Source organism: Apus apus, chromosome 10, assembly GCF_020740795.1.
Source record: "Apus apus isolate bApuApu2 chromosome 10, bApuApu2.pri.cur, whole genome shotgun sequence".
Classification (NCBI taxonomy): Eukaryota; Metazoa; Chordata; class Aves; order Apodiformes; family Apodidae; genus Apus; species Apus apus.
The window spans coordinates 12,561,839-12,588,147 of record NC_067291.1 but is presented as its reverse complement, the minus strand read 5'-3'; the positions used below and the strand labels follow the sequence as shown (position 1 = coordinate 12,588,147).

At 39.9% G+C, this 26,309-nt stretch overlaps 1 protein-coding gene across 1 annotated transcript; it reads right to left on the bottom strand.

The window, feature by feature from the left end:
• Positions 1-963: 963 nt before the first annotated feature.
• Positions 964-21,941, bottom strand: TMC3 (transmembrane channel like 3). Its single transcript, XM_051628545.1, has 22 exons — positions 21,856-21,941; positions 20,469-20,612; positions 19,070-19,145; positions 16,177-16,258; positions 15,369-15,475; positions 14,297-14,395; positions 14,061-14,203; positions 12,488-12,635; positions 11,514-11,557; positions 11,228-11,375; positions 10,499-10,608; positions 10,292-10,370; positions 9,822-10,058; positions 8,123-8,251; positions 7,381-7,448; positions 7,013-7,141; positions 6,115-6,225; positions 5,422-5,547; positions 3,969-4,047; positions 3,739-3,781; positions 2,528-2,825; positions 964-1,801 (listed from the first exon to the last, which is right to left on the bottom strand). The coding sequence occupies exons 1-22, from the start codon at positions 21,939-21,941 to the stop codon at positions 964-966; spliced, it is 3,324 nt and encodes a 1,107-aa protein (XP_051484505.1).
• Between the last annotated feature and the right edge of the window lie 4,368 nt (positions 21,942-26,309).

The following is a 26,309-nucleotide window of genomic DNA, read 5'->3' as shown; positions in this document are numbered from 1 at the left end:
GTCGCGGCTCTGCCGGACGGCGGGGGACAAGGGGCCTGCACCAGCCGGGAAAAGAGGCGCCAGGGCCGGGCCGGGCATGGCCCGGGCGGTTCTCCCTCCAGCCCGGGCCGGCACAGCCCAGCCCGGCCTGCCGGAACCGACTGCGAGGAGGCAGCGCGGTTCTGGCCAAAGGCCCGTGGTTCTTTTACCCGAAGCGATCCAAATGAGAGTCAAGAAAAACAAGCCCAAAAAAGGCATGTGATGAATCGAGTTTTTTTTAAAGGCCATAGATAGAAAGTTTTCCACAGTGGAGCTTATCAGGCTGGACTGAGGGGGTCTCACCATAACGTCAATAGTAAAGCTAGGATTTCATCCCAGGGTGGCATGCGTTGCTGCCATCAAGTAACTCCATTGCCCGTACAGCACCCTCTAAAGAAACTCTGTTCTTTATAATTAACCTATTGCTAAGCTTTTTGAGCTACACCATATGCAAACTAAGCAAATCAAGATGCCATAAATTATACTATAGACAGCAACTCTCTTTGTAGGAAGCTGACACCTGCTTAAATGTATTCAGAGGAAGCTCCTTTAGCTGTGACTGTCAAAGAGAGCCTCATCTGACATTTTTGTACTGGTTTAATTAAGGTGCTCCCAAGTACGTAGCTTTTGAATTTCCATTAGGTGGGTTGGTTGTGTTTTGTTTTTTTTGGTTTTTTTGTTTGTTTGTTTGTTTTTTTTAACAGCGTAACAGTAAATAACAAATTGGAATAATTTTCTCTTGCAAATTATGCAACATATCAGTTGTGATACTAAAGCCAGGTACAGTTAGCAGTAAAACACAAGGCTAACTATGCTTTTCCCACCTTGAAGGGCTGCATATGCTGTTGTTGCAGAGACTATGTTGTAGTTACTTGATAGACCTCCAACAGCAAGTACAACAAATGCACACAGAGCTGCTCAAAACACAGAAGTTGGAGCACTTTCTCAGACATTTGAGCATACCAGTTCATGAGGCTCAGACATATTTAGATCAACACTGTTTTTTGATTTCTTTTTGGTGAGTTTTGTCCCAGATTTTGGATACTTTTCCTTGTTATGAATGACCTGGATATACTGGTCATTGCTACTGTTCTGTGGATCACTGCTGGATTCAATGGAAATGGAATCAGATTCTGTTAGAGATTGCTCCAGCTTTTGCTTTGATTTTGGTTTCACACGTGGCTCAGGATAGTTCAGGTGCACTTTCCTGTAAGCATATGGAGGCCTGTCCAGGTCTAGCTCAAAACCATCATCCCAGGATTTGTAATGCACTCTGGCTAGATCCTTGCTCAAAAGAACGGGGCCATCAGCATGTTCCCCAATGTAAAACCGTGGTGCCGGGCGAAGATCAGACAGTGAGCGAGGGCGTTGTGACCTCTTGATGAAGCCTCTCCCGAGTTCTTCGTCCTCCTCATCTTCACTGGGATGAGGGGAATACATCTGGCGTGGCGTTCGAACCACGTACCTTCTGACGTTGCGTGGATACAGCTCAACAATGTCTCCTGATTCATCCTTTCTGAAGTGCCTTTGGAGTCGGGAGGTAGAACGGAGCGATTTCTTGCGGGACTCATTTTCATTAACAACAAAATACCTGGTAGTGTATGGTCTACGTCCCACAAAAACAGGAGCCCCCGCCCCAAGAGCATCCAGATTTACCTGCCGAATGCCTTTTCTGAAGAGAGGCTCAGAATGGACATCTTCAATGTGCTTTTTGAAAGGGACTGGTGTGTAAGGCTTTGTTTTACAGAGCTCACTTGCACTCCCGTGTACAACGCTTGGATACCTTTAGGAAGGGGAGAAAAAGGAAGGAAATATTGAGATACACACTGATCTATTAATGTAATTAAAGCATATACAAAAGTCATTGCTCTGGAAGTCAAATACTGGGTTTTAAGGAAGATTAGAGAACCTCCATTGTTCCAAATTTTTAGGATGAGTTTGGAAAACATACTCTAGAAATCAGGAGATATATTTGTTCTCCCCGGACAAAGGCAGCAGACACTTGACCTCTCAAGTTACAACCCCATCCCATTTTCTTATTATTCTGAGAATGGTTGTAAAATGCTCTTTATCTGATCTCTAGGAAAAAAACCCAACACAATAAGCTTAAAGCACCAGTTTGCTGATGTCCAAAACTGGTTGTCCTACAGCTAGACCTGCACAGGCATTCGGAACAGAGCTCCTTCCCTCTTCAAGCATTTGACTTGTTCATGGCAGCAGTATTCTGCACAAACTACCTTAGTTTTATGCCTGAGGTGAAGTTTGGTATTTACATTTGCTTGAGGATCAACAACATCATTTTGGAAGTGTTACAATCCCATTTCAATTAAGGGTGAATTAAGGTGGTGGTGTCACTAGCACTCTGAACAGTACCTATTGATTAATCTGCTTTTAAAAAATTCTCAGCTGTTGTCCTGCTCCAGACAGCCTGAACACAGCTGTTTTGCAAGTAAACACAGGGATGTCACAGAGCTGCAGGAATGCCATTTCAAAACAAAAGCAGTCTTGCCTGTTTGTGATATGATCACTTCTTGGTTTCTGTACACTTGATACTGAGGGAGCTGGTGTTAAAGAGGTTGCAGTTGTGGGAGTTACATTGACAGGTCTTGCAACATCAGTTGAGGGCACGGTCTGGGGCACAGACTGGGAAATGGTTTGTATTCTGGTGCCTTTGCTCACAGGAGATTCAAAGTTCAAGACACTGCCGTTCTTTCGGGGAGTCGAGGACCGAAGAGAAGACTCCTGGCTGATAATATCACTTTCTGGCTCTGGCCTCTTGTCATTCCCATCCAGATTTTGAATTCTGGCTAGAAAACAGAAATTATTACACTGTTCAGGCCTCTCAACTTATTGTGTAAATGCAGTGGCTTAAATTCACCCTTCAGCCTGGGGATCCAATGCTAACAGAACCCCATTGTGTTCAGAAAACAGGAACTGGTATCACACTGGGAGACATGGTGATAAGGGCATGGATCAGCATACTATGGTACACAATGGACATAGTATTGGAAGGCATGGAAAAAACACTGGACATGGCTCTGTAAGATGCCAAAATGGGCAACAAGGCAACGAGTGTCTTTCAAGAGCCCCATTTTGCTTCTCACTGTACACCTCTACTAGTATGAAGATGACCAAGTGACTGTGCTGCTCACAGCTAAAAGCTGCCTTTGGTTTCTGTAACAGAGGAAATCCAACTAGGACACATAACTCATTGCCTTTAATAGTCACTCCTGAACACTACATTGCTACAAATCTGGTATTTCCCCATTTGTGTGTCTGTTGGAGAGCTATGAGGGGGTTACAGTAGCTTTAAGATCTAGCCATTAGGCTATTGAGTCATGTCTTCTCTTTGGCGTGGCAAATTTTCACTTGTTCCTTTCACTGGCAGGAATTAGAAGGACAGCATCTTTGCTGTGGTTGCTCATTGCTAAAATCTAAGACATGTAAGGGGGTTGGTCAAATTCCCTCAGGTACAGTAGACAAGTCTGAAATCTTCATTGGCTATGAAATGTCCAATCCTCTTGGGCTGAATAAGGGGCATTCCCTTCCTGCTTTTCTGCGGGATTTTGCACAAGGTCTGACAGGATTTGAATCATCAGATAATTACATTATTATTTTTTTTTTAATTTAATTGAACTTCCTTATATGTATGAGAAATCAAAATAGTTTTGTGTCTAAAATGCTTACCAATACTGGCATTTCTGAAGCTCACCAACTTACCTACTGCCATCTGAACCACCTTTTTCTTATCTTCAGTTCTTTCCTAAAATACATTCAGAAGAATGAGCAGTAAATCATTAGAGACTAAATCCACTGCAGTGTAAGGATGAAAAATACAGGATTGGCTTTACATAGTGAAACACTGAAAGTGACTTTAGAGAATTAATTAGCCCAGTACTTTGCTGAAGACCCACTAAATTACATGTAAAAGTGCTTTGAACTGTACTTACTGCTTGGATCTTCATTCTCAGTTGATTGTTGGTGAATTTTAATGATCTCGCAATACTTTGTAGGTAATAGATTAGCATGCTAGAAGTGAAAGAGGTGATTATGAGCCACATCAAACATTCCTGACACTTTTCCCTCTCAGGGTTTACAGGTCATCAAAATGATGTGCAGGTTCAGTTGCTGCTTTGCAGCATTTTCTTTACACCATGATAATGGATCACCACCTTCTTTCAAGCAAACATACATGAAAGAAGAAGTGACACTGAAAACAGATTCAACAGCACTTCTTTTTGTGCCTGTGTTTTTTTGCAGGTCATTTCACTGTGCATGCCACGCTGTGGGCACGTCTAGCTTTTGTCTTTTTAAATTCTAGATGTGCTCAAAGAGATAATTTTGATAAATATTTCCTCTTCTTTTTTTTCCCAGTTCAAGGTTACGGAGCAGAGACACCAGAGTTACAGCTGAGTTTGCACACTCATACCAATCTAATTGTGTTGACTGAGTGGAATAACACCTTGTTTACCCTGGCACAGCCGAGACCCACCCTGACATAATGCATTACATTGGCTTTCAGGTGAACTAAAATCTTACAGCTGGACTTTGTACCACAAACATTTACATATGTGCTTAGCCATCAGTCTGATGCAGTCAACAGATCTAGTTAAATTTGTAAATATGTTCATATTTACATAGCTGGGACCTTAGAGGAAAAAGTTACAAATAGAAAGTATTGCTTTGGTCTTTTTGATTTGTCTGAAAAGCCCACTGAAGGGACAAACCCTGCGTTTTTCTGTAGTTTACAGGGGAAAAAAAATATACAAGGGTATATGCTAGACAAATGATACTTTACAGAGCAAAGTGAATTTCAAACAGCTCAAAGTAAATACTAATTCCCAGTTGTGAATAATTACTTAGAAACTAAAGTAAGAAAGGACTTCCACTGGAAAGTCTGCAGCAAGTTATATTACATCAACACTTCAGAGCAGACCTTCATAATTGATTTATCTTGTCAGAAATGAGGATGACTGCATAGCTTCTTTAAATGACAAACTAAGCCCTGTTCACAGTCATAGACTGAACTAATGACCATGAGGAAATGGAAAATTAATTTCTGAGGAGCTCTTGTGAGGGAAGAAGGATCTTAAAACTTCCTGGAACCAGCAGCACTGCAAGTTTTGACACAATATAGCTAGTTTCCTCTAACACAGTGACCCAGAATGAGACATTCCTTTTGAAAACATGATTACAATCTTTTTGGAATAGTCTCATTCCCATCTGATCCATATAGTATATATTTAATAAGGTGTTTTGGGTTTTGGTTTTTTTTTTCAGTTGTGCTTAATAAAATTACAACAATGCAATGTTTGCATCTCAGTATCAACATTTGACTCTCCAGAGATAAAGCCAGTATTAATACAATCTATTTAACCTGCCTGTGAAAAGCAAAGTACTTACAATAAAAGTAATAGTGCAGGGAGGACAACAACAGGACTGCTGATGTAAGTCATCACTGTGTTGAACCACGTGGGAAAATCATGTCGAATCGTTTCAGAAACAATATCATATATTTTTTCCTGCCCACTACAAGAGAAAAAAGAAATTAAAAAAAGGTAAAATTAAGTTCTAAGAAATCATAGGTACATCAATTTTTTAAGCAGTGTTGCACTGAATAGATGGAGTTTTATCTAAAACTACTTTGGAACAGTACAGTGAAAGGAGAAAGTAACAAAACCAAATGAAAACCCAACCAAACGAGCCCAAAGCAGAGCAGCTTGGCCATCTTTTGCTTTTAAAGAATTTTTCCAAAGCACAAAAGCACTGGCCAGTCTTGGAGGGTGCTTGAACTGGGACAAGATGGTGATGTGTGCTAGTGGCACATGACATTATGTGACTATAAAATAGCTGAACCATGTGTATATAAAGCAAAAGGTTGAGCTTCACTCAGTATATTAACATATTCACCTCATTAAAATATCGGCAGCAGAAAGACTGTCCAGTCTATAAACTTTTTTTTAGAAAAAAAACCAAACCAAAACAAAAAAACAAACACCGAAAGAAGGGTAATTTGGACATTATTGAACCTGAAGAATTTATTGTGAGAGGGTGAAGTAAAATAATTGCAACGTCCTTTAGTCCATGATAACTTACCTGAAAGGACCACAGCTTGAAGATGGCTTATAGCGGGCGATAGCAAAAATTGTTGGCAACATGCATAGGAACAACATGAACAGCAACATGGCCAGGTAGAAATTATTGGATCTGCAAGAAGGCATAACATGTTTCAGATTACATTAATCAGAGAGAAAAACAGAGGCAACATGAAAGGTGCAAGTCTGGATCTAACTAACAAGCTCAAGATCTACATTTTTCAAAGATCAAAATCATTCTGCTATGATTAGAAAGTCTGAGCAGAGCCAATTTAAACAGACTCTTAATGATCAAAATTCTATTTGCACAGCTTTCCAGATCCACTGCTGCAGCCAGGGAGCTGTTTATAGCACCCCTCTACAAAACCTGACCTTACTGCCCAGTTGTGCTGTGGGAGAAAAAGAACAGTGGCAGAAGTTGATTCATCTTCAAAACATGTTAGAAAGAACTGATTTGTAAGATTTAAAGATGATGTAAATTATTTCCATTTTGAGTAAATGAGATTTTCATCATGACACAAAGAACTATGGGGAATTCTGTTGTGCCATGCAACAGACAGAAGGAAGTACTTCACAGTTTTCAGAGAAAGAAACATCAAGAAGTAGGACTTGCAACAGTCAACACATGGAAGTTACCAAGCACAATCAGATTCAGTCTAAGAATATTCCCTGACATATTTTTCAGTTCTTGCCTGTCTTTAACTAATCTGCCTTTGCAAACCCTCCAGTTTCTCAGTAACTATGGTATTTACACAGGCATTTGCTATCAGCATTACAGTCAAATATGACTGTCAACTTTCATAGCTAAAACCTCCTGTCATTTTGTTCCCCTGGACAGAAAGCATTTCCAGGGTCTGCATTTTATTTATTCTTTATCTTTTGTTGTCATTTTGACTAACCGAGATGCTCTGAAGACCTGCTGATGTGGCACGTTACATGTTAATACAGCCCAGCTCCTCAGGTACATGAGTCCAATCAACTTGAGAACATTGAATGCTGGTAAGCAAGGTGAAAAGAAAGCTCCCATCCTGGAAAAATAATATAATTTCAGTGCTCAGTGTTGCCAGAAGCAATTTTAATAGCAAAAGAACATACGAAAAAATCCAAACAGGTAAACAACAAATCACTATGAACAGGCAATCTCTTATGAAAATAAGGTAAAAAAGACAGCATTTCTAATATCCTATTTGAACACGTTTCATTGGAAATAATCTGACTGACTTAGTAATCAGCCAACAAAGGACAAGAAAACTTCTGGACAACATACCAGATCATTCCTTGGTTGTAGACCAAATGCAATACATTCTCTGCAATTTTGAATTCTCCATATTCTGGCTACAAGAAACACAGTGTAGGTTTAATGTCTTGTCTTAATATTTTCTTTTTTTCTTCAGGTAATTTATTAGAAGCATTTGACTGAATTAGTTTCCAGACAGCACATGGCCTGAAAAGTCCAGATCAAATACCAGCCTTTGGCAGGCATTGGGAACACAATAAAACCTACTCTGCAGCAGAGGATTTAAATAAACAAATTATTCTCTAGCTTACTTCACTTTGTTAGTTAAGGACAGAGACCAGTCCTCAGGGTTTCATGCCAACAACTTCTTGCTATACCAGCTATTACTCACCATCATTTCTTAAAGGGCTACATGCTTTTGGGTCTTGCTTCAGGAACCACTGTCTACATTATGGGTAGATGTTAAACCCACAGAAAAGAGAATGCTATGGCCTCTGTCTCATCTTGGACTCTGGGACTGCTCTGTAATCTCATTTTGGGAAAGATAAAGAGGTTCTTGCACCACGGCCATGACAGCCAGGCTTGAGAAAAACATCCAGTCTCAGCATTTAGCCAGTGCCCTCCAAGTTAAACTGTGTTAGCTACACATTTATAGATGTGTACTACCAAGAAAGTCTCTGCCTGATGAAAGGGTTTAAGGAAGTTCAATACTAAGAGAAGGAGCCTACCTATCTTCAGCAATTTAGTTTGATAATACAAAGACTGTACTTACAAACTTGCTCTCTAGATCCCAGCACCAGCAATCACTTAAATATCGGACACACAGTCCACGGAAAAAATCAATTAGCAGGATACTTGCAACTGTGAAAATCATGTCGATAATGGAAAGCTTTAGCATCTCCTGAAATACATATTGTTCACACATACTGAGTAATTCTGGAAGCAAATGGACTGCATATGGCTCTTTTGCATTTGTACTTCTATTTTGGCTCAAGCTTAGTATCCTGATGAAATATTATTTGAATATATACATTATTTCCTTTAAAGCTTTTCCCGTTTAACTCTTCCCTCACTTGCCTTTGTTCTAGCAATCAAGCTGCCAATGTACCTTCTGTTGCTTACAGCTATAAAACTCTAGTCACAATAGCTTCAAACTCTCTTTTTAATGACTGATTTGAAAATTTATCTAAACTGAAATGGGTTGTTGATTTTTTTTCTGTTGTACCCAATGCTTTATTATACTGACTGTTGTAGTACATACTTGCTGAGTGCTAAGAAACTTATATACAAAACTAAAACCAATGGCAGTACGATCATCAAGCCATAAAAGAGAGCTTTTTAGTTGTTAAAAATGAATGGGGTTAATCTATATTTAACTGAGCTTTAAAACCACATAATTAAATAGAAGAAGTTTAAGTTCCAAACATCTCTGGCTTGTTCTGGCAAACAAACACAAAATAAAGAAAACCCATGAATGCCAATTCTATACATTTCCTGATGCCTGCGTAATAGGGAGAGGGGCATCCAAGAATAGAAACAGCCTTTCAAACCTAGGAAGGAACTTTTGCTCCAGATGATTAAACAAGATCCTTGCTCTGGAACAAGGAGAAGTATGTTGGCATCATTCTTAAGCCAGTGGCCTAGAAATAAGTGTCACAGTGACAGACATCAAACTACCTTGGATCAAATTACATCCTTTGAATTTTATGTGGTTAAAATTTCACTCTTTATCTGTTAGTGCCATTGCCAGTTACTCAAAGGCTACAAATGATGTTTGGGAATACATAGGGAAACAAAAAAGTGTTGTATTAAGTCTGCAGAATTTCTGCAACCTGACTGTAGCAACGTGCATTCATGGCACTGGCTCCATTCTGATGAACTGACAGTGTTTTGAAACCTTTTCTTGTTGTCCTCTTTCTCTCTGAAAAAGTGAAGAACACTTGATTCTCTAGTGATTTACTGAGGCAGAATGAACAGAGAATTCAGACATCCTGTCCTAATGACAAAGGGCATGATCTCAAGCTTGGCTTGGGTCTGCATCCCCATCTATCCAGGCAGCAATCTGCATCTGCACAGGGTATGTGTCACTGTCTATACATTTTTATAGATACCCTCTGCATGGGTTTAACAGGATGCATCCTACTAAAGCAGGATCTGTATCACACATCTGGAGAGATCTGCCTGTGCAGAGCTGAAGACTGAGACTGAAGCCTGGCAAAAGAACATGTGTACAACACTAAACACATTGTAGATACTGAACAAAAACCACAGCTTGCATCTGTGGCCAAATCACTTGGCATAGTCTTTACTCTTTCTACCCAATCCTTAGATAAATTCTGGAATTTATACAAAACAAAGATCTAAAACTGAACACAACACAACATGATTTTAATTTTTTTGTCAAATGTAGATTAGAATAAGCTAAGAATAAAATAAGAAATATAGAAAATAAGAATAAAACAATTACATACTTGACCAACATACGTCTCCCAGCACTGATCCTGTGGGTTCTGGGTGTTTTGGTTCATGGAATGTGTTTCATTAATCAGGGGGGCAGAGACTGTGAAGCCCTGACCCTGACTCTCTTCTAATATGACAGTGCCATTTCCTTGTACATAAGAAGTAGTGGTAGAAAAATTGTCTTCTTTATAAAGAGTTTCACTTGCTAAGGAGCTGGTAGAATTACTTGCATCGTTGTGGCCAGATTCCTGAAATAATGAAAGTCCAAAAAGCTACTTTTTCAACATCCAATTATCCTAAAAAAAACTACAAGTGGTTGTAAATGGACATACAAACTAAAACTTTACAAACCTATCAAACTGTAATATATTTTAATCTATTTCAAACAAATTTTCATCTGACTTCACACGTAACACAATAAATTGAGTTCTATCTATAGTCTATTAGCTTTACACATCAGAAAACATCAAGTTTAACTTACATTGAAACTCATACTGTTCACTTTATCCAGGAGAGCAATGATTAAACTGTAGAGGTTTCCCAAGTATAGAACAAGAACCCTGAAAAGAAAAATTAGATACTTCTTATCCATCCACTGCTTTGGCTGGATTAAACATGTGAACAGAACACATCTCTGCTCTTCCTCCCCTTCTTACCACATATTTTCTACACTGCATAATGCCCATACCTGGCAAGCTGGAAGCGAAGAGTGGTCCTTGGATGATACATCTCCAGAGCTGCCACAAGTTCAAAGGCAGAAGGGGCAATCATTGTAATCAGGGACACAACGACACTTACCTACAGAACAGAAAGACACAGCATTTTTGTAACTTTGTATGTAGATCTGTGGTGCATTGACTGCTGACTGAAATACTGCTGATGTGCATATATTGGTGATTGCTTTTCTTGGAGGAGATGCTTTTAAAGGTTATTACTGATGTTAGCAATAACAGTAGTCGTAATCCAAAATTATAAATCTGGAATACCACTCTGGAATCTTTACTTTAGACATTCTAGGTTTAAAGTTAATTATAAGCTTAACATGCAGGAAATATGAAGCCAGCATCGTCCTCTGAAATGGATGAGTAGCTTCTCCATACCTATTCCCTTCCTTCCTGCTCTCAGTATCCACCCATTCCTCTCAATGAAATATTCACCAACAATTCAGGAGCCCCCAGCTGAAGTCCATAGCTATTATCAAAGCCAATTCCTTTCCTAGTCTGGTGCTGAGAGTTTACTCAGCTCAGTCATGGGTGCAAGTGTGTGGGGAGAGATGCAGGTAACCACTACTCTGCCCTCTCTGTCCTCATTTCTCCTCACTCATCTCTTGCCATTTACACCTCAGTGCACACTGTGACTACAGAGAGCCCTGAGACAAGAATCCTCCTAACACAGAGGTGAGAGAAAGACAGTGTACCTCATTTTTTTCCCAAAGAGTCAGTTCCTTTTTGGTACGCTCTAACTTTTGGGATCGGTCCACGACAAAGTAGATGATGTAAATACTTCCAGCAAGTGAGAGAAGCACAAGGATGTTGGCAATAATCCTTAAGCTTATAGTCACTGCCCTGAGGGGGGTGGAACAAAAGACACAATCAATACAGCAGGTTGTCTTACGACACCAGGGATCTTTTCTAACAGTGGTTTTAGAAACTATCTGCATTGAAAAAGTGCTTTGAAAAGTGTTTCTGGTCTTATATACATACAAGTTTTTGCTTTTCTTCTTTTCTTGCTCTTCCAATATAGCTTCCTTGAAAGAAACACAGCATTACCATTTTAATAGTGTTCAGCAAACATAATGCACATAAGCTTTCACAGAATGTATCAAGTATGCTAATAAAAAACTTCACATCCTTGAAGTACAAGTAGATAGGGATCCCTCTGTCCTGCATAGCTTTTTAGGAGTGATAAGTGAGCTTAAACAGCAAAGGGGATTTCTGAAAAACAACTACACAGTAATCAAACACTTGTCCACCTTCAGTCATGCATGTTCAGTGGGGTACAACCAGAGGTTTGCACTACCTGATCTTTTTGCAGGACATGCCTATAGAATCCATATGTCAGCAGTATACAGAACTGTGAAAAGTTATCCTCATTCATGGAAATAACTAAATCTCATAGCTCATTAACTTATCCTTGATGCAATTTGAAGTAGTTCTGTTCAGTAACTTAATGAGAATACACCAAATTTGGGAAATGAATTACTTCTGAGGAAAACCACATCTGTTCTTAAATTCTAAATAGAAAACATCTGTATTTAAAACAATTTTCTAATAATGATAACACTGTAAGATGTCCCTGGACCATTTGCTATGAAGAGATAAAAGAAATTCATTTTTTTCATATCATTAGCATGAATTTGGTTCTACTACTCACTGAAATTGCATCACAAGCAAGTTTGTTTCTAGTTATCTAATTTCTTGTCACACATACAGGGGTGTTAAAGAAAACTCTTCTGAAGAAAAACACAATGGCCTTGCTGGGACAGAATGACAGTGTCAGCAAGTGTGCTGTGACTGCAATACCACACAGAGATGAGGTACCAGCCCTCCCATAGGCAAACACATCTGTAAATGGATATGAAACAATAGGAAATGCAAGGGAATGAGAGGGAACACTGATATAGCTTACAGATTAGCAAACAAATCAACTTCAAATAATTTGAAAGTCTGTTGCTCACCCTAATGCTGTTAACTATGGCAGCAGCTTTGCTCTCTGCAGCCTCCGGGTTTCCTATTAAATAGTCCCAAGCACAGAACAGTCTCCAACAGAAAGTGTAATTTTCATCAGAGGCACTTGCTAAACTCATTCTTGAGTTCTTTGCCATTCTGTGAAAAAACAACAAATATTCAAGTGTTGTTTATGTATGAAGATTAATATGAAGGAAATCACTGGTTTGGTTCATAGTTTTCAGATGTCTACACCATTAAAACTACCAAAAGTTTGTAGCAATTAGCATCATTGTTGGCAGCTTTCTGAAGGAAATAAAACAGGGTGAGGTTGAAAGCATGAACTTCAGTTTTGTTCTAGTGTGGAAGTGACTCACTGTGGAAGGGAATTTACACTCTTTAGAGCTGACAAATAAAGCAAATAAATCTCACTAGAGCTGTGGACTTAAAACTATTCCAGTTTTGCAATCTCCAGGTAGGATCCAGCTGCAAGATAATATCACTAAGAGAGTTGTCACTGTGATTATAGGCAAGTTGGGAAAAATCAGCGATCATGCACTGGATCTGTTTTCTGTATTGCTTTCAGCCTCAAAACATGTTATTGTCAAATAGAAACCACTTCACAGATCTTGGAAAAAAGAAGAAAACTCCACTTACTCAGATAGGTAAGATGGCAGAATATTGCAAAGTGTAAGAAAAGAAATGAAGATTAATACCTTATGAAAGAAAGGGCATCCAAAAGGACAACATTAACAGGGGAACTGTAAGCAGCTAAGCAAAGAGTCAGTGAGCCAAGGCAGAAGGAGAAGAGCTAATCATATCCAGGAACTGCAGATGTGTAGATCAGTGTCAAACACACCAGTGACCCTTGGCACAATGCAGCAGGCAGAAAAAAAGAAATGAAAAGGAAAGGTTTGGCTTCAAAACTAAGAGTTATTACAAGCAGTGCTAAAAACTGAACTGCACTGTACTAGATAAACTGGTATCCAGAAGGGAAGGGAATGCCAATCAGGAGAGGACAGAGTGACCTTGCTCCTCTCCAAGCATTGCACATTGCTAGGTTTATGGGCAGTACTAGCAGTCTTGCTCTCTCTCCAAATAACTCCTACTCTCAGCCATTCAGCAGCAAAGGAATTAAGCTTACATTCCAACACGATGCCACATGCTGTCTGAAACAATGCAAATGATATTGCAAATATGAAAATTCCATCCTAAGTGTATTTTAATAGATGGGAATTGTAATAGTAAAAGAAAAAAATCTGTCCTAGCAATATGTGTACCAGAAAAGATGAAAACAGAAAGGGCTTCTGTGAGTGCCAACCTCACACTATACAAACACAATGAACACAGATCATCTTCTGTGCTGCCCTCCTTTTATAGACTGAGAAACTGAAGAGAGAGTGAAGATAAATGATAGCAAGAGAAGGAGCAAGCTAGAATTAAACTCAGTCTGCCCCCCTGGTATTAGCAGATGAACAGGTCCGTAGATCTACGCAGAATAAATACAGAGGAAATGGGATAAAGGTACCATTAACAATGGCCTGAACACTCATCTTATAGACAGCAAGAAATGGGAAATCTTACTTTTTTAAGAGAATGATGAAGCTGTAAACAAACACTGCCATCCCAACGAGGAAGTAGGCAAGAGGCAGCCGGTATCCAGCTTTCCCAATCTTCCTGTCATGACCGTAGTAGCCATAAAACAAAACTGAGTACTGGAGGTAGCCCTGAAAAGACCAGAGCCCATCAGTGAGAGCAGTAACAAATAGTTATGACAGAACAGTGACAGCAAAACAAGAAAGAGTGGTTTCAGTCCTTGCCCCGAGTGACCAAATGGTGTCCAGGTCCTGCGCGGATCCCATACGGTCCTCGGGAATGGTCTTGCTGACTGTGCTGCCAAATGGTTTTCCAGCCAGAAGCTGAGGGGGGGAAGGAAAAAAGAGAGGAGACTTGAGGAGCTGTCCTGGGGCTGCAGAACCTGCCCAGAGCTGCCCCCAGGGATGGCACTGCCAGGACAGTGAGTATCGGGTCGTTCCTTGCCCTAAACTAGAAACTCCATGAGAAATCCTGCACACATTCTCCACTAAATCAGAGGGTTTTTTTGCTATCTGTGGTCTCCCTGTGGGAAAATTTAGTGCTCTCTAGACATCTTCAAAAGGGCTGAGAGAGGAAATGAGCGATCAACTAAAACCATTAAGAAAATAGCTTTAAATGTTATATTTGTTTTAATCTAAGCATTTTTAAATGAAATATGACAGTGTTTGATCTCAAAATGGTACTTCAAGTTTAAATCTACTTTTCCTTAAAAAAGTAAAAACGTGTTTTATTTCAGTTAACTTTTTTTTGTTTAGCCAATGAGAAGAAAAAACAGGTATTCCCATGTTTTTTTATAATGTTATTAAAGCACAAGGCAAAGTAGTATTTATGAATAATTAAGAAAGTTAACAAATAGCCTTTCTTGCATGCAAGAACTAAACCAAGTTGTGGCTGTTCAGAATTACTAGCAAATTATTTCTAATGGACAATAATCCAGCATCTGGAGAGGGATGTTATGTTTTTCTGCCTGTAAATGACACTAACAGGACTTGAGTGTACTCAGCACCAACTACAGCTTTTAGGATTTGGTTCTCCACTTTAGTAGTTGGATACAAACATATTATTCTGTAAAAGCATTAGTACCATGTTGGCAAAATACCATCTCTAGCACTAATAGCAAAAATCTTATACTTTGGCAGATAAAAACCCTCTTAAAAGGGGAATTTATTTTAAATAATTTATTTTAGATTGTACATTTCAAATTGATGTATGCCTTTAAGCATGGCATTTGTTTAATTCAGATAGGAAAGTGCAACAGTAAGTATTTTTCTGTAAATATTAACACCATGTGCTCACCTCTGGTAAGACTACAAAGGCTCCAGTCATTATGGTAAGTACAATATTGATTCCAAATAGCCATCTCAAGAAGATGAAGTAGGAGGCAACTCCAGACCCAAAATGACCTTAAACCACAGAAAATAGTTCTCTGAGGTACACAGTCCATAAAAGCTCATATAATTTATTCATGAAGTATTATTCTAATAGTAAATACAGGAATAACCCTTCTTATTCACTCAGCACACAGCAAAGTAGAGAAAATGTTAACACATCATTGAGGAAAATATAATTCCCACAGGAACTCTGTTGGGGAAGTCTCATGATTACCAGCAGCATTTAGGCAAGAAGCTGCTATCCTAGGTGACACCACTCATCCATGTTCCTTCACCTCTGAAGCACAGAGACATGACCTCACTGCTGGTGTCATGTTAAGGGCTGCTTTGGTTCAATACAAGGTTTCAAGGGCTGGTGATGCAGATTACAACCACACATAACCCTGGGCAGGGCCAGGGAAGTTGGCCCCAGGATGCCACCCAATGGACTGTGATAAAGGATCACCAAATCTTGGCCACATTTCCAGAACCACAATGGGACAAATTTGACATTTTAAAAGTTACTTCCAACTAAGAGTGTAGATGAAAGCTGTGCAGTGTCTAAGGCAGCAGGAAAAGAAGAGAAAGAAAAGATTTAAGTGAAAACATCACTGCTGAATGTTTGCATTTAACTGTCTCCCAAATATTATTGAATTCAATTAAAAAATGAACCCTAAGACCCAGCATTTTATCAAGTGCTTTGTTGTTAAATGCAGTTAAATCTTTATACTTACTCTCGATTTTCTTTATTCTCATTTCCCAAGGAATAAAGATTACCACAAAATTATACGCAAGTCGAAGAAACTTCCTCCAAAGCTGAGAAAAAGAAGAAGACAAATGAGAAATATGGCACTTCTATGTGCAAAAAACCCCCCCCGACAAAACAACAGAGTGTTTTGCTCATATCTCTTTCATCTTGTAGCACAAGAAATATGACAAACATTACTAAGATCTTAGAGCACATTTGTGGGTAAGGTGGACAAAGCAAACGATGGTGGGCTTTATAAACACACAACACGTTAGGGACACAGAAGCCCTTGACTCTGATTATCACCCAAATGCCAATAAGTATGAGAAAAATTGCCCGTTATTCACCTCTGAGGATGTAGTCAGGAGCCACCAATCTATATCTTTTACACCTAAAGAGCATGAAGAACCCAGGGAAAGAAGCAGGTGCCATTCCATCCCCTTCTCCGTGGCTGGAGGCTGCAGAGGGGAGGAACTGCAGCGCAGGGCCCAGCAGAAGAAACTAGATACTTGATCACCCAAGCTGGGTACTGCTGGGGTGCCAAGCCTCCCTGCAATTTATGAGGAATCCTGCTGCCCTACACATAATAAATTTGATTTCTAGGACAAGCAAATGAACTTTGTGTTTAAGAGAAGCAGAATGTCAGTTTTTCTTAGAGGAAAAATAAGCTTTCTCACTCAACAACAGCAAATTAAAAGACTATATTCTCAGCTCTGTGTACTAGAGCCGACAGCTGCAGAAAACCAGTGGTTATATTTCATATGGTCTTTATTCAACCTCCGTTTTTCACATGGTCAGAGGAAAGCATCTTCCTGCACACAGTGGGAGAAGAAAAAGAATATCTGCATGTGCAAAACTTTACAATATCAACAGAACAATAATGTTTGTATATCATGCATTATAAAGTATTTTTACTGCAGCTAGATTTTTGAAACCTCCTACATTTTAGTCAGCAATGGTGTCAATATTGTATCATGCAATCTAATCTCCTAAAACCGAAGAGAAGTAAATAACATTTTAATGACTGAATATATCATCAATCTCTTTGGCCAAAGTTAATTACATTTTATGGGAGTATGAGTGTTTTATTGCATGAACAGGACATGTTTTAATTAAAGAAACAGTTGATGATGTGACTGGCATGGGAATTGTGAGGATTGCTACTTCAATTTGAAAACAGGGTTCACAAGGCTCAGAAAGGAATCAAGCAGCTTGTCTAAGTTGTACTGCAGATTTATCAAGTATACAGAAGTGATCACATGGGAGTAGTTTTTGTTAAACTTGTTAGTACATAGTTATCACCTCCTTTTCTACTCTACTGCATACTTGAACAGGTAATTTATACTCATAGAATCCAGAGTACAGGTATCTGACATTAATTGCAAATGTAATAAAAACCAACACAAATATGAAAAAAACTGAACAAAAAGGAAAAGTGCTGCCAGTGTCAAAAGAGTAAAAGTATTTTAACTTAAATTTTCATAGACAATAGCATGATTGTGTTGTCCAGTTATGAACAGTGTGTATTTTTCCAGTTTTAAAAACTTATTTTAAAATGTATTCATTTACAACTGCATTTTGATCTTAGCACTGTTTCTTCTACTGTTGAATTCTTAATTTTAATGGTGTAATGCTTGTTTTGCTGTGCTACAATTTTTGTCACCATGCTATTTTCTGAGAAAGTATGTGAAGATTAAGCCCTTCCAGCGATAATAAAAATTCAGCACATTCTGTTGCATTTTGCCCTGATATAAAGCCTATATTCTCTAAATTGTGCCAAGAAAAAACAATACTGTTCCCCTACACGAGTGGTGCTAATTGACTGCTGAATTATACCCGTGGTGAATATCTTCAAGAAAATACACAAAATAGTAGCAATTAGAAGCAAGAGAAGTAGAATAGAAGCAATAAGATTAGAGACAAACTTTTATTCATTGCAAACTCTAAGATGAAAGACTGTCTTATAGGAAGGGGAATATGAACAAGCCATGAGCCCAGTCTCAGATTTACTGACATGTATTGCAGATCCTTAGCATTTTTCTTTCTCAGCAACATCCTAGTTCCTCTCAAGTCAAAGGCAAAAACCAGGATTTACTTTAACAGCCTCCTGCTTCCACTGCGTTTGCCACTCACACAAAGGCAGCGCAAGGAAAACTGACACCTTCCTACCTCGGGCTGACATAACAGAACAGCAGATACATGTCACCTTTCATTGTTTATTTGAATAAAATGAATAGTCTTCCATTTTATAGTTACAAAACTGCCTTTTTAAATTAAGTTGCATCATTGGACTAAAGCTCTCTTCTCTGCTGGTTGCATATTAGTGACAATTTCCTACATGTTATTAATTTCCAGCAACTAGGGACAGGGTCTGTTTCCAGTGGTGTAAATAGATTTCCTAAGGACAGATTCAAATTCTTTTAGTATCATGCAAGCAAAAACCTTTTTTAACAATGTTTCTACCATAAGCTACTGTAGGATTGTCTTCCCAACTAAAAGCTAGACACGTTTTTCATATTAAACTATCGAACTGTGGCCCCACACTCTGGAGAAAAAGCTTTTCAGAGAATATCAACACTGTCTTATTCATAACCCATTCCCAATTGCCCTCCCTAGCAGGCATCAATATTTGTATATTATTTGACATTCATCCCTCAACACATCAAATTAGTCTACAAAAATATACTTACTAGAGTCACAATAGGAAAAAAAAAAAAGAAAAAAAAGAAAAAAAAAGCTTTTAACTGCTTTTTCCTCCCTCTGCAGAGTCACTGAGTTCGAAGTCAGGACTGCAGAGCAAACATAACCTTCTGTGAATGAGAACTGCAGGTAACTCTTGGTACAGAAAAGAGCTGTAATGTAAGAAAAAGCAGCTGTACCTCAGCACCAGCAGCTTGGTAACCTCTTGTTCTCGTGAGTCTCCCTTCGTACTTGAGCACAACCTCCTTCGCCTGCCTGCACAAGAAGGTGAAAGTTCATCCTCATTGATCCTGTTACTCAGAGCCCCTTATTCTGCACGAGCAGCAACTCGCCAAGTTGTCAAACCCTCTGAAATACAGTTGTGGACTGTCTCACCATAAAACTATTACCCAGGCAAAGGTTTTTTCTTTTGCTAATGAGGCTTTCACTGATGCTTTAAAACCACTGAGAATTTTATCTGAGAAAACTCTGCACTAAAAACTTTGACTGCAGGGAGGGTTTTCTATTCCTCTAATTTTTTTCTCTGCCCTTTTGATTTGAAGTCTGTCTTTTAAAATGGCACAATCAAAATCAGTAAAATAAAAAGATCACTGGTACAGTCTGGTTAATCTCATGTAGATCCTAACACCTCTTCTGCAAATATGGTGTAGGGCTCTTGTAAGATGCAAAGAGGTGCATGTTCATCTGGTCAAATGCAGTCTTTGACCTCAGCAGAAGGTGGATGTGGACCTTCAAAATCTCATCAACAGAAGCAGAAAGGCACCAAGTCACAGACATCACAAGAGAGAAAAATCTCTTTGCTTTCAAGATTACACAAGGGCTCTGCTACTAGTAGGGATTCCTCATCCTAGCATCGTACAGGTTTTTAGGATGACAGATGAAAAAGAAAATCTGCAAGCCCCAAACAGACAGCACTGTGAGAGACCTGATACCATTTAGACAGGTGGCCCAAAGAGTTAGGCACCCATTCTTTCATTGCAGTTTTGAAACCATCAATATAATGCTGGCAATCTTAAGCTGTGAAACACATTATTACTACACTGACTATACCTTTTAAACCTACAAGTGTCCAATACTTACTGCCATTTAGAATATATTAGCTGAAGACCAGCATCTGTTCTCATACCATGCAATCATCACATGCAGTTACCTTGGAAATGGCAGACTGTTTTTACTTTTTGGGACAGAGAGAAACAATTGAGCTTAAAAATATTACTGAGCACTACCAACAGCCTTTCCTTAGACCTCTGAATAGCTGACACACCATTTCAACAGTTGATAGCCAAAGCCTGTTTCCCTGCTCTCTCTTCTGTACAGTGACTGCCTGAAGTGAGCCATGGGCATGCACAGGAGACAACTTCACCTGCAGCCTTCCTGCCCCAAGGTTGCTGCCTTCAGCCAGCTCTCAGATCTGGTCAGAGCATCCGCATGGCAGTTTTTCCCAGCAGCTCTTAATAGTTTCTGTGCAGAATCCCTTCCAGCTTACACTGAAAAACCTCTGAGGCAAGAAACTGCTTCAGACACAGTAAGTGCTTCACTGTCACAGAAGCCTAAACTCTTTCATGCAAACATGGTTACCTGAGCACCCTCAGCTTCTGCCTCATTGGCCATGGCCGGCAGCGGATGTTGGACATAATCTCCTTCTGGTACTGGATGTTCTGAAAGATCTGCTCTGGGTCACGGCTCTCAGCCTTTTCTTCACTGATATCATCGTCGGAGTTGCTGGCAGCCCAGCACACACCCCACAAGAGGAAAAACAAGACAAATTATTCCCAGTAAACTGTTGATTTGCACAGGTCCAACTTATTAAAGCAATGTAACAGTGCAGTGAGCAGTGAGCTAGGGAACCCGCACAACCTTATTGCTTTACAGTAGACAATCTGGATGATTTCCCCATCTCCAGGATGTGCCTCTTTTCCTTCCCACTACTTGCTGCTCAGTCATAAATTATTCCTGCACTCCATCACAATCCCAGTCTTTTCTCTCCAAGCACTTCCAGCCATACAGCTTGTACATCATGCTAGCAAGACACATTGTATATTTTTCTGGAACAAAGAACTGTATAAACATTTCCAGCAAAAGCAGTTAACATTAATTTATTCAGTGTGTGATGTTGGCCTTTTAGTTTGATTGTAATAATGATAAAATATTTCCATGTTAGAAGGGAGGGAACAGATGGTTAGAACACCATCACCCTTTATTCCTGCTCCCTGCTGAGGGGGACAGGAGTGTGGGACCCCGTACACCAGGAATTCTCATCCCTGTAGAAAATTAATGTGCTTTGATGTAGATTTCTGTGGAGGATTATTGAATAATCTTTTCTGTTGCTGTCACCACATTTGCTAAGCTGCAGCTCTCTTAGTTCTCCATTTGCAACAGGGCAGTTTATGTGAAAGAGCAGCAATATTTGTTCTTGCAGAGGCTTAGGTCTAAAATCCTGTAGCAACTGCTTCCCCTAAAGGAAATGCTGAGATCTGAAGTCCTGCAACAATCACCGTCTTGGAAGTTTTCTAGTTGCATCACCATACGCTTGTTGAGCAAGTTCTCTCCATTTTTTGTTTTAAATAAAACTCCAACTTTTAATCACTTACAAATAAACCATTACCTAAGAACATACTTCATCAGACCACTGATCCATCAATTCACAGTCCTGTCCCCTCAGTCACAGGTGACATTTAAGGGAAGTGTTAAAATACACAGGAAAAGCATAGAGAGATTTCTTACCCTGCTACATCCTGAACTCACCGGAGTTACACTGTTTTCTGTGCAGTGGTGACATTGCAGTATGAAACATGACTTTTGTGAAAACAAAGAGGTTTAAAATACATCTAAATACAGAGAGGAGTGATTTTTCTCATGCTGCTTTTCACGTTACTAGACTGTCTAAGGGAAAAGAGAAGATCTCACCTCTGCACTAGCTAGACAAGGCAGATTTGCACATCAGGAGAGAAGTGGGGTGTCCTACCTGTGGGGAGGCTCCTGGTAGGTGTAGAAGCCCACCTGCCGCTTCACCGCGCGGTACTTCTTGCCGGACTTGGCTGCTGCTGCCATGGGGGCAGCTGCTGCCTGCGCCAGGTGGAACTGCTGCGCTACAAGGAAGCCGCGAGTCAACGGGTCAGATGTCTCAGCAGCAGCCAAATGTTATTAAGTAGAGAGCAGGGAGCAGTGTGAGCCCTGCTGAGCAGAGGAGGCTGCGCCGGTGCTTCAGCCCTGCTGAGGAGCTGCTGCTGGGCAGGGCCTGCGAGCCTTAAAGCGGCAGCACAAAGCAGCCCCTGCCCACCCTCGCAGCCCCTGCCCACCCCCGAGTGAGACAGGGAGCAGAGTCCAAGGCTGGGCCAGCTGCAGTCCTTACTTCGCAGCCACGTTCCCCTTCTCACGGATGAGGTGTTCCATCCCACCACACCAGGCCAGCCCGCTCTGGGTGATGTTTCCACTGGATGCCCTTGGACATCCTGCAGACATCTTTGCTTCGACTGCTCAAATGTTATTAGCTCCAGAAAAGCAAAACAGTTTGCATTTTGGCTTCAACTAACAGAGAAAAATACGTCGTCATCGACGACAGCCCTGACAGAATGTGTGGCTGCTGTCATGCTGGGCCCCAGCCTCAACTCTCTGCATGGCTCTTGTTTGTTATACCCAACTTCATGACTTTTTCCCTCGGAAGTAATAAAAATATCTGCTTATTCAGATGAGTACAGGCTATCAAGCAATTCATTTTTCCTTGATAGTTGAAATATCTTAATTATGCTCAATTCCATTAATTACTGTGTAATCTTTAACGGAAAGCATTGACTAGACTATTGATAATAATAATGGTTATTCCTAGAGCCAAAGCTCTGGTAAACAATATGATGTGATGCTCATTTCCCATTTCTCTAATACTTAACTAATTTCATGCCAAAATCAATTTAATAGATAATAACATTTTATTTATCATGAAGAATTTCTTGTAAAAACAACCGGTGCTGTGAGCTTGAGAACCCCATATTAAATAACTGTTCACTCTCCCACTTTCTAGATGTCCTGGGGCAAATTCTTGCACTTTTGTTCTTCATCTTCCATCCTTAAATAAGGATAGCACTTCGGCATTTTGCAGGAATGATGCACTCAGTGCCTATCATATGATGTTTACATATTATTATATCATTAACTAGTACCATACGAGCAAGAACTTCCTAATTCACTCAAAGTATTCATGTGCATGGTAAAACTGATAGCAAAACATGAGCTTTCAATTTCAAATGTCTTGACAAAATACAATAGCAATAGCTTTGACTCTGTTTACATCTACTAAAAAAGTAATCCATCCACTTAAACCAAGATTAACCACTGGGTAAGTGACATACTGTCCTTGCCAGCAGTCATATTTTTGTGGTGGAGAGCCCCCTGACACCATTCCTACAGTCAGCTCAATAACCCCTTCTCCATCAGCACCTCTGAGACACCAGTGTTGGGTTCTTGGGACAGCACAGACTGCTTGAAGCTTTGCAGGGACCCGGGCAGCTGAAGAACTTGACACATGCCCCAGTCAATTTCCAGTGCCTTTGCAGCCTCTGACAAGAAAGAACATTAAGTTCTCTCTATATATTTCCCGTGGAGAATAGCACAGGTTGCTTTTTCTCCCTGCCCTGAGTTAAACTAAAATACTGCCACTTGCTGAGAAATTTCACTTTTCCGTGATCATGCATCTGTTGTACTATAGTTATTTACATAACTAAAGGAAGAAGTAGTCACAAGCCTCTTCATTTCTACTTGGAGGTACTTGCATGATTTCACAGCTTTGAAAGAGTAAGTCCAATTGGTGTAATTAATTCCAAACTTTTTAGATGACAAGGAGAGATCAGTTTAGATAAAAAGACAACTGTACATTTCCAAAACGTAGTCAGTATTAAAGTCCAGAGCCCCAGGTATAACTGGTTTGAAGCTTCTCCAGTAGTAATTTTACGTTTTCTATGCTGCGTTTTATAATTTTATAATTTTTTCAGAATGAAGTCTGTAAAATAGAGGCTGTTAGAGCTTTGACGTATCAAGCTATCTGTACCATCCTTAAATCCACCAGGCTTGGAATGGCTTTCCTCTTTGGCTTCTAGATCACAGGACACGAGCTACTATCCTCTCAGTGTGTTAGACCATTCATCAAGCGAAAGCACAGAGCCAAAAGGAATGGGTATCAACCTGGAAACACATCTCCACTAAAAGGCTTATCTTCTGTTTCCAGCTGGAAAAACAGAAACTATTCTGAATGCCAGAAACACCATTTAAAGCTTTGATGCTCAGCGTGTACTGCAAACACACCCACATCACCGTTTCTGTTTGACCTGCTTGCAAGATCCTTTCCATTTTATAATTTAAAAGCAAGAATATTTCAGTTTGAATGTATTTCCTTGATTGTTTCTTTTGTATCTTGGCCAGAGGCACAGCATTTGGGGCCAGATTCTGCTGCCTTTACTCACAAGAATAAGTACCTCTCTAGTCAGGCCAATCTACTAAAGTCCATTAATTTCCTACTTATTCCAGTTATGTCCAGAAACATTAAAATCATGTTGCAGATAAACATCTCACTAAGGAAAATTCCCATACACTTAGAAAGTAGGTTTTGACACAGTAACATCCTGAATCCCTCAGAGAACATAAGCTCCATCTCCAAAATCTACAAGAAAAAACCTCAGCTGTCTCTCCCTCTGTATTACTGTTTCTACTTCCTACTTTTCCCTGCACTTTTGGATGCCTTAGTTTTCATTTGAAGGAACCACACTGGAGAGATCAATCACAGAATCAGAGAATGGTTTGGGTTGGAAGGGACCTTATAGATCATCAAGATCCAACCTCCCTGCATTGGCAAGGACACCTCCCAGTAGACCAGGTTGCTCAGAGCCCCATCCAACCTGCCCTTGAACACTTCAAGAGAAAGGGCGTCCACAACTTCCCTGGGCAACCTGTGCCAGACTTACGTAATTTGTAGTTCCCAGGGATTACTACGTTTCCCAGATAAAGCAGTACCCTATAATACAAAGGTGGTACAGCACTCCCCAAAGCATTTAAATGCTAACATTAATGACTTACATAGATTTAGCTAGCTAAGATATCTTAACATGTCAAAAAGGAAGATTAATTTATTTTTCCCCCTTTTATTAAAAAAAGAAAGCCTAAAGTCTAAAAAAAACAAAATGGCAATTTAAGCCTGACATTCATAAAGCTCTAGAACTGCCCGTTCTGGAATCACATACATCATTGGAAGTTACTACCAAACACTAAAAGCACAATGAGCAGCAAGAGACTCATGAATTCAGAGCCCATCTGACAGAAGGATGCAGGGTGCTTTTTAAGAGAAAATAGAAATCAGGCTTCAAGAGCATATTCCTGAAGTTGGTGGCATCCTCTGTCACGTATGACTCCTACAACAGCCTATTTAAAGAACTCAGGTGTTAACTCAGATCACAAAGAGGGGTTTAGTTTTGCTTTTCAACTCAGCAAGGAGCTCAGCAGCCAGAACAGCCAGCTGCCCATTTCAATATGCTCTATTGAAGCCAGAAACCTACTGGGGTTTGCTTTACTCTGAATGAGTACTACAGGGGTTAGAGATGTGATTTCAATTGCCATTAACTGGATATAAACCAGAACATTAGCCTTTTACTTCAAAACTTACAGCAGCAGCTCTCTGTTTGTAAGCGGAAGCTCCACATTTGATCCGTAGGATCATTTTGCATTTTCAAACATTTATCCAGGAAAAAGCCAGATTGGTTAACTCGCTTGCAGAAAATTCAGGCTATATTCTCCATGCTTCTCCATTCCCATGGAGTTTCAGTTTAAATTTTACCCATCTTGCCAGCACTTCAGTTAAACTCTGGGACCTTTACAAAATCTCCCTGCTCAGGGGGTTCACAACACTGCTGATCCCTATTCCAAGGTGGAAATTCAGAAAGGAGCAAAGTTTCCAGTTATCTTTGTGAAAAAGATAATACTACCCCTCCAGATTCTTAAGTAGAGAGGAACTAGGGACAAGTAGAAGCAGCCTGATGCCAAGCCAAGCACCCATGGTGGGGCAGAGCAGGCCCTCCCAGCTTTTACAGCCGGCTCAGCTGACTCACATGGCTTGCAGTGCTGTGCTGGTTTCTGGCTCACAGCTCTCTTCTTTTGGGTGGCAAGAAAATTTTCTTACAGTGCCTAATTACTTATTTTCAAGTATCACAGGCTGTGCCTACTTTTGCTATGAGGCAGCCTGCATTTTGTGCAGCCTTGTCTGTGCACCGGTATGATTTGCCTCCTACAGACGTATTCATTTCACCAGAGACCTTTTTGAAAGCACCCTAACCAAATTATTTTCCAGACTTCTGTGAGTCGCTACAAGCCAGACCTAGGAGCCAGTGAAAACAAACAAGATAATTTTAGAGTATTTAAAAATATTTTTTTTTTTTTTTT

What these genes read in the sequence shown, in the direction of transcription:
- TMC3 (XM_051628545.1), bottom strand. Translation starts at nt 21,941, where the DNA reads ATGGCAGCAGCAGCCAAGTCCGGCAAGAAGTACCGCGCGGTGAAGCGG. An exon ending in TACCAGGAGCCTCCCCACAG is followed by an intron (nt 20,613 to 21,855) that starts GTAGGACACCCC and finishes CTGGGCTGCCAG; the next exon opens with CAACTCCGACGATGATATCA. An exon ending in CCTTTGTAGTCTTACCAGAG is followed by an intron (nt 14,396 to 15,368) that starts GTGAGCACATGG and finishes TCCCCCCCTCAG; the next exon opens with CTTCTGGCTGGAAAACCATT.